At 33.9% G+C, this 9,377-nt stretch overlaps 1 protein-coding gene across 1 annotated transcript; it reads left to right on the forward strand.

Annotated features, from left to right (window-relative positions):
* The first annotated feature begins 768 nt into the window (after positions 1-768).
* On the forward strand, positions 769-9,147 carry LOC149426050 (uncharacterized). The gene is made up of 3 exons (XM_089644174.1): positions 769-876; positions 6,313-7,212; positions 8,698-9,147. The coding sequence occupies exons 2-3, from the start codon at positions 6,409-6,411 to the stop codon at positions 9,145-9,147; spliced, it is 1,254 nt and encodes a 417-aa protein (XP_089500300.1). The 5' UTR covers positions 769-876; positions 6,313-6,408.
* Positions 9,148-9,377: the final 230 nt, after the last annotated feature.

Raw genomic sequence — 9,377 nt, forward strand, 5'->3', positions numbered from 1 at the left:
AACAAGCCATTAAGTGGCTACAAGCTCTAATACAAATTTACAAGTTTCTAAATTTAAAACTAATTGAAAAATTGTCAATATGTATTAATATTCAGTTAAAAGTGTATTTAATAAGTGAAACTTTCAATATAACAAGCCATTAAGTGGCTACAAGCTCTAATACAAATTTACAAGTTTCTAAATTTAAAACTAATTGAAAAATTGTCAATATTAATACTAGTTAAATTGATTTAAATTATTGTCACCCAAGCTATTACCTACCGCGTGACCCGGCCGCTAGCACCAAGTACTTCAATTGAAGTCTATCATAAATCCAGGCTGACCCATCTTCTACTTTAAAAAAAAAATATATATATATGTAAATAATAACATGGAATTTCAGGGTTATATAAGTCTAGAGAAAAAACGCAGTTGATGCTTTAACAGAATTAATAATCGACTCTAGTACCAAACTAAACAAAGAGCAAATTGTCAAAATGGTTCCCAAAACCAACGCCATTCTAGGAACCATTGCGCAGATGGCTGCAAAAGTGGCTACTCTTGAGGGTGAACTCACAGCTAATAAATCATTAATAAACAAACCAAACTTCGAGTTTAACTCAGTAGTATCTACTTGTGAAGCGACCGACGAGCTCAAAGAGAGAAAAAACAGAGCTAATAACCTTATAATAATAAACGTACCAGAAAGCTCAAAAGCAAACCAAATAGAAAATCATCTTTTAGAACCGTCTTTTGATGAAATTTGATTTCCGGCGCTGGTTATTAGGCCTTCTTTGGAATGTTGGTTTACCGCAAGCTACAGCATCTGTCATGTGCCGGGCTAAAAGGCGTACCATCTTAACAGATGAAGTGATGTATTTATCAATATTATATGTGGTATGTATTCCCAGCATAGCTAAGTGCTTACTTATAAGTATAGGAAACTGTGCTACCAAGCACTCATAGGAAACTGCGTTGTCTTTATAATCCACTATCAATTTAATGACTATTGACCATACAATTAGATATTTAAATAGTCAACAAGCCAGCAACATAAACAATATTGACAATTATGAGTCATGTTTGAAAACTTATCAAATGTACACAAAAGGACGATAAATACAACAGCAATATTTCCTATTTACTTGCATTAAGAAATATATTTTTCTTGATTGTCATTCCTTCGCATAATCACTGAATTGAATTTTGTTAAATATTTGTGAACAAACCCTACAAATAGATGCCAATAACAATATGATATACATATATACTAATAACAGTAAAGGTCTAGAATTCTGCTGCACGGTTAACATGCATAATTAGAAAAATAACACTTGGTTTCAACTTAATTACAACAAGAAGCAACTATTTATGTCGGCGGAGATGGTAAAAGATTCGTTAAAGTTCTATTTTTCAATCAAAGTTCAAACATGTCAAAATACGTATGTATATATATTTGATTTGATTTTGTAGTGTGTGACATTTCTGTGCAGCTGAATTTAGACTTTTGCCCAATGATATTGCAATACAATAATACATATAGACTTGCTATTGTCTCACAAAATTAAGACAAAATATTCTAGACCTTTGCCCAATGACATGGCAATTCATTGGGCAAAGGCATTGCATTTTTACGGTGGTAATACAGGATGAGACAGAAGTAATGACTCTGTTTTGAGGAGGCATAAAAAAAACTAATAAACTTAGAGACCTAAAAACTTGTTTTTATTATGATCTGTGAATAATCCCATTTTTTCATTAAGTTTTGAATACTTCAACACTTGAACACTTCATCAAAATGGCATCCATCAGCAGCAATACACTGAAGTAGTCTATTTTTGAAGTTTTGGGCTGCTTTTCTTGCAGCAAGAATTGCAACAATTGAGTGACTAAACTAATTTGTGAGATCTGTAGTTCCAACAAGATTAACGGTTATAGCACACAAAGCTCGGATTTTTATGGCCAAATTGCGACAAATGTTCCCTGCTCGACTTGTGTCTCCGAGGGGTGACGTGGGGTGACCAGCGCGCTCACCAGATTTAAGCATGAGCGGCATTTTCTTCAGAAAACATCTGCCATACCCCTTGAAATGTGCAGAAAAGCAGCACAAAACTTCAGTAATAGACTACATTACTGTGAAGGACCAAGCATTGAAATTTTCAGTGAAATTGGTCCGGCAGTTTTTGAGAAAGAAACATTCATTTTTATATAGTATATAGATGATAAATAAATAAAAAAAACTTTAAAAAATCGTAAATTAACTGCACTGCCAATTTTTACTCGACAGATCAGATTTGAACACAACAAGAGTGATATTTAAAGAGCTGGTTTGTAAATATAATGATGTACCTAATCTAGTCTGTACACAGTATTGTGATATGTATACAGTAATGTGTTTACATTTCAAAGCAAACACTGTCACAAGTCAACTAATTACATTTCTTAAGTCTAAAAATTAAATTATCATTTGCAAATAATGTAATTTGGGGTACTAGTATAATTAATTCACAGTATGAATAAACACCCTAATTAACTCTGGGTAAGGTAGACTAGCACACAACCATAAATGAATCAGAGCAAAGATTACAAAAAACAATGTAAGTAGATATTGACAATTATTTTTTGATAAATTACTGCATTATACTCCATTCCAAGTACCAATCGTCAGTACTAAACAGCCCTACCGACATTTTTGTTTTAATGTCCGAAACGGTTGTCTTTTACAAGTTATTTGTTAAAGCATAACTTGCAAATTACTAATCATACCATTTAATAAAATAAGTGTAAACTACTGAAAAATGAGTTTTAAATGCTTTTTGTGCTTACTGTGGTGGTATGTAGAAGATTTTAAAAATTGTCAGACAAAGTTTTATAGACATTTGTTTGCGAAACAACTTGATACCATATAAATTAAAATCAGATATGTTTATTCGATACACTATCTAGGTCAGGGCTGTCCAAACCACGGCCCGCGGGCCGCATTCGGCCCGCGGTTTAGATTATTGCGGCCCATTGAACCTTTTTTTAACCGACTTCAAAAAAAAGTCCGGTTCGGTTACACCGACTACAAAGAGGTCTGTAGGTGTACCCACTGCATATAATAATACTTTATTAACACGCTTTTATATTAACTTCACTTGTATGTTTGTTTGCTTGCTTGCTTGCTTGTTTGCTTGCTTGTATGTAACTCTCCTGCTGCCTTCCTCGGCCCTAGTGGTAGCCGTTTCTCAGGCTCCCTCTCCGGAATAAAAGTTACCTGTTAGAACCATAGTCGGTAATAAAGAAACTACCATTAAATAAATATAGTTTAAAGAAACTAAAAAAACACGCTTTTGTAGCATACGAAACTAAAAAGTGAAAAATAAATAACTAAAAAACACGCTTTTAAATAATATCGAACTAAAAACTTCAAAATAATTTTTAAAATAAGCTTAAAGCAATAATGAATGAAAAATGATAGTATTATTGTGAAAAAGCGTCGGGCGCACGATATACGAAAAATATGGCACAAAGCGCCCACGCTTTTTAACAATAATACTATCATTTTTCATTCATTATTGCTTTAAGCTTATTTTAAAAATTATTTTGAAGTTTTTAGTTCGATATTATTTAAAAGCGTGTTTTTTAGTTTTTTTAAACTATATTTATTTTAATTAATAATTGCTTTAACTTAGTTACTTTATTTATTTCTTGTCACATTTTGTATGAAAGCAATTATTATTCAGATTTTAGTTCATTATCTTCTTTGTTCGAAGTTTTAAATACATTAATGAGCAAACTATTTTTCTCGCGACGAAATTCAAACGTTTTGGGTATGTTCGATCACGTCGCTCACATCACTATTGACTCGAGAATTCGGGGAATTCCCCGAACTCAAAATAGGTACCTACCGCGCATCGTTCATTGGGCATTTGTTTGTCACTTGTCATTCAACGCAATGAAAGTTTTGATTGCGCAAGGTTACTCTCAGGTTATTAAAGACTTTTACATTATTTTAAAGTTTGGTATTACGTTGTTCGCTTTGTGTTTGAGTATATTGAACTTTTCATCATGTCTACAAAGAAGAGGAAGTTAAGTGAAGAAAATCGTACATTCAATGCGAAATGGGAGTTAGACTACTTTATCTCCAACAATAACAATAAAATTCAGTGTTTGATTTGTATGCAAGTTTTATCTGTAAGTAAAGAATATAATGTTAAGCGACACTATACTTCTTTACATGAAGAAAAGTATAAAAAACATGTCGGTGAAGCAAGAAAAGTTATGGTGGCTGAGTACAAAAAAAAACTAATACAGCAAACAAGTATGTTTTCAAAAGTAAGTACTGAGAATGAACAAAGCTTGGCTGCCTCATATGAAGTTTCATTACAATTAGCCAGAGCAAAAAAACCATTTAGTGATGGAGTTTTAATAAAAAAATGCGCAGTTGAAATGGCTAAACGCTTTATGCAGCCGAAATTAGCGGAAAAGTTTGAATCTGTTGCATTATCTCATCAAACGGTGGCGCGACGAATAGAGGACATGGGTAATTATATTACAAAAAAAATATGTGATTACTTTGTAGATTGCGAATACTATTCAATATGTTTGGATGAAAGTACCGACCAGACCGATGTCAGTCAATTAATAATCTTTATACGTTGCATTTCCAAAGATTTTACAATCACGGAAGAAATGCTGGATTTAATACCATTTCATGGAACAACTAAAGGCAGTGATATATTTGAAGCGGTTAACAAAACAGTAGAATATGGAGGATTTCGTAAGTGTTCTTGTATTGTGACCGATGGGGCAAAAGCTATGACCGGGACAGTGACAGGATTCGCGGGACTTCTAACACAAAATGGCATTGATTGCCCGTTGTTGCATTGTATTATACATCAGGAAGCCTTGTGTGGAAAATCTTTGCGTCAAATGAATGCTATGAAAGTTGTTATAAGGATAACCAATTTGATTAGAGGTGGAAACAGGGCATTGACACATAGAAAATTTAGAGACTTTTTAAGTGAAATCGATGCAAACTATGGAGATTTACTATTGCATTCGGAAATCAGATGGCTAAGTGCTGGCCAGTGCTTGCAACGCTTTTTCGCCTTAAGAAAAGAAATACCTTTATTTCTAAAAAATGAGATATCATCTGACACTTCTGAACTACAAGATAAAATGCGAGATCCTCAGTTTCTGGCTGATCTTGCGTTTTTAACTGATATGACGCAACACTTGAATGAATTAAATTTAAAATTGCAAGGTAAAAACCTCAATATAGCCAACATGTACGGAAATGTGAATGGATTCAGAAGTAAACTGAAATTGTTCAAAACGTCTCTACAACAAAATGATTTTTCTTTTTTTTCAAGTTGTAAAGAACATTATTTAGAGATGAAAAATTTTGAAGAATGTAATTTTTTGGACCACCTCAAGTACATGGACGAAATAATCGTCGAATTTGAGCGGCGTTTTGCAGATTTAAAAAAAATTGAGAGTGATATAGCTCTCTTTACTCATCCATTAACGATCGCAGTTGCGAGTGTGAAGATTGATTATCAATTGGAACTGTGTGATCTGCAATCAGACCCCTTTTACAAGGGCAGAACAGAAACAGGAATTGATTTTTTTAAGCTCCTCGCTGAACGTTTCCCGAAACTGACGAATTTCGGGCAAAAAATGGGCTCGATGATGGGCAGTACCTACCTTTGTGAAAGTGCATATTCAACAATGAAGTTTATTAAATCGAAATACAGGTCTTCATTGACAGATACTTCACTTAAACATGCACTGCGCCTAGCTACCACTAATATTGAGGTTGATGTTGACAGAATTGTAAAAGACAAATTAATGAAAAAGTAGATAATAAAATAACGATATTACGTATTATTACCAGTATTTTATTTTTATAAATATTTTGCGGCCCACCAATGTATTTAGTCTTTTTTATTGGCCCTGGGTCCCATCTAGTTTGGACACCCCTGATCTAGGTAATACACCAATTTTATTAGAAACTTTGTAATCATTAAAAAAGGTAGATGCCAAAAATATGGGAAAAACTAATTGCAAGATGATATTGTTAATTCTGAATGAAATATGACGTTTAATAAACAGGTCCCAACGGTTAAGACACCTGTCCCAGTGAGACAAGAAATTCCTAGTTGTGACTGTAATCTTTTTACTTTTCTGTGTCTTGTTCTATTTGATGTTTCGTTTAGATTTATTGGTATTATCTTCTTCTTCAATAAAATAAATAATATATAATATAATATGTAGATGTTGACAACCCCTGCTATTAAGTAAGTAGGTACTGTATCGTAAATCCTAAACTTGTTTATCTCTCTTCAGAACTTCAGTCCTACTTCCTACTCTTGTATGTGACGGTCACAGTGCTCTTAGTGGATTTACTTTTTAAGAGTAGATTAATTCAAAATATCTATTAAAATGACTTCACTCAATAACGTTTTCAACATTATAAAACTCGGTGAAAAACCAAAAGAAGCACTCAAAGAAATTATCGATGAGGAAGGAATTACTGAACCAAAAATCATCATCGAAGGAGATAAAGAAAAAGGAAACAATTACTTGGGAGAAATGGTTCAACTTCAAATAACTGGTAAAAATAAACTCAAAGAATCAATTGTTAAAAATCTGTTTGTAAAATCGGCACCAAATTTGAAAGTAATGAGAGAATTAATGCCAATTTCGCAAGTTTATAATCGGGAAGTGCACACTTATAATTTAGTACTACCAGCCTTCAGAGAGATACAAGAAGCTCACAGCCTCCCAGAGGACCAGCGACTACACTTCATTAAATGCTACAAGACCAGTTTAACGGAGTTGAGTGAATTTATCATAATGGACGATATGGTTCAACAAGGGTTTCAAATGTTCAACAGAAAGGAAGCTCTGGATATAGACCACATGAGGCTGGTTATGAGGCAAATTGCTTACTTCCATAGCTTATCCTTTGCCCTCAAGACGCACAGCCCTCAACTCTACGAGGAATTATCTACAAACATTGAAGGCGACTATGTATATTCGGAAAACGTCAAGTTTTTCTACACCTTAGTAACAAGTCAAGCCATTAAGTACATTGAAGATCCACTTCACAGAGCAACGGTGGAGAATTTTATGAAGAATGTTTATGAGAAAGTTTATAAGATCATAGATCCTAAATTATGTGATCCATACAATGTGATATGTCACGGAGATTTTTGGTCCAATAATGTTATCTTCAAATATGAGGTAAGAAAAAAATTAAACAAGTAGTTCTGTAAACAGTAGACCTTGCGTCCAAAAACATCAGTTGATTAACTAGTAGTTCTGTAAACAGTATAACTTGCGTCCAAAAACATCAGTTGATTAACTAGTAGTTCTATAAACAGTAGACCTTGCATCCAAAAATATCAGTTGATTAACTAGTGATTCTGTAAACAGTAGACCTCGCGTCCAAAAACATCAGTTGATTAACTAGTAGTTCTTTAACAGTAGACCTTGTGTCCAAAAAACATCAGTTGATTGACTAGTAGTTCTGTAAACAGTAGACCTTGCATTCAAAAAATATCAGTTAATTAACTAGTAGTTCTGTAAACAGTAGATCCTGTGTCCAAAAAACATTTTCGTTCTGTGCATCCAAAAAAAGTATGTTTCTAATTTTCTCTTATTTAATAGATCAAATTAAAATTTCCCTTAAAATCGATTCAATTTGTAAGAAGGTACCGAAATACGTTATAAACCATATAATATTTTAAGTATCATTCTTTTTTATTTCAAATAAGGAATTATACAATTTGCCTAAAATCTCAATTCCAGTTCTTTTTTCAAAATTTCTTCTGGCAGGTAGGGTAAATTGAAAAGCTTAGTCAAAGTTAGTAAGACAGTACAATTTATAAAAAGATCATTTTACAAAAAAGAAATATGTACCTAAGTTATTACAAAGATAGAATCAGCTGGCGCACAATTCAAATTTTACATTGTCACACAGAGAGTTAAAGGAGCATTGAGAAATAAGCAAAGGAATGTAAAACGCAAACAAAAAATTTTTTTTTATGGGAATACCGCAGAAGAATCCCAACTGCCCCCAACCATCTGGAGCCAGTGAGACTATGGCGTCCCCAATTGGGGTATGTCATGAGGCTGAAGGTAGTGGGAAGGGAAGGGGAAGGAGATGCGGTTGAGGTAGGTGGGGGAGTACTTGGCTATTTAGATCTGGTCACCAAACATGGCTAAAGCCATTTCAATTCCGAATGGCGGTCTTACATCAGGGCTATACTGAGAGTACTTTTGAATACTTATACACATTTTTTTTTTAAATATATTTTTTTATTGTGGATTAAACCTTCTTCCCCAGGGACTTGCTCTAAACTGCTTTGAACTTTTAAAATGTCATTAATTTTATTTTTATAATGCTGGTTTGACTGAGGATTGCAACTTCCTCTCTAGAAAATGGAGTCAACAGCTATAACAAGTGAGCCAAATCCCATTTCGGTAGTTTCTCAGTAGACAGTGTAATATGATTGTGGCCAGAGGGCAGATTCTACATGGTTATTTTATAACTTAAAAAAATATATATATAATTTTTGTCGGAATGTTAATTCAAAGTTTCTAATTTGAAATATCCTTGGTGTTTCTTTAGCCAGGTTCTTTGTCTTCTTTTAAATTTTATCCACCATCATTCCCTCATTGAGAATGCATTATTCTCGCATGTAAAGCCTAGATATTGCCTTACAGGAGGGACTTCCTTCAGAGCTGCGCTTTGTGGACTGGCAGATGGTGAAGCACTGCTCGCCGATAGTGGACCTGAGCCACCTGATGTTCTGCGCCACGGAGCAAAGCCTGAGGAAGGAGCACTACCAGGAACTGCTGGACCTGTACTACAGCTCCCTCTCACTTTCTCTGCAGCGACTCAACTGCGACATCGCCCTCCTCTATCCGCGACATGTCTTCGATCAACAAATCAAAGACATCTCACAATATGGCTTCATTTTCACGACAATATCTCTTACCTTCTTAATGAGGGAAAGAGACGACATTGTAGATGTTGAGGCAGAATTGCTTAAGGATCGAACGCTGATCGATGTAAGTTTCAAGAACCAGAAGTCAGTCATTGATTTCCAACAACGTTTCAACGGGGTGATTGAAGATTTTATTGCTTTTGGACTTATTGAAACTGAAGCGTAACTTATGAAACGTCAATGTAATAATTAAATAATCTATATGTATTAACTGTATTATCATATGAACGGAACAGGGAAATATATTTTGTGTAAGCTGGCATATTTTGATTAAATTATTGTAATTTTGTGTTATTTTGATAAAAATCATCATACATATAACTATACCAGTTTTAACGGTGTTTAATGTTAACCCTTTCTCAACCAATGTCAATTTGAATGAGCTGAGACTATTTA

Source organism: Hesperophylax consimilis, chromosome 2 (assembly GCF_061612785.1).
Source record: "Hesperophylax consimilis isolate HC1 chromosome 2, BYU_Hcon_1.0, whole genome shotgun sequence".
Taxonomy (NCBI): domain Eukaryota; kingdom Metazoa; phylum Arthropoda; class Insecta; order Trichoptera; family Limnephilidae; genus Hesperophylax; species Hesperophylax consimilis.

Coding starts and splice junctions, on each gene's coding strand:
- LOC149426050 (XM_089644174.1), top strand. CDS start 6,409: ATGACTTCACTCAATAACGTTTTCAACATTATAAAACTCGGTGAAAAA. Junction 7,213..8,697: donor ATGTTATCTTCAAATATGAG/GTAAGAAAAAAA, acceptor ATTGCCTTACAG/GAGGGACTTCCTTCAGAGCT.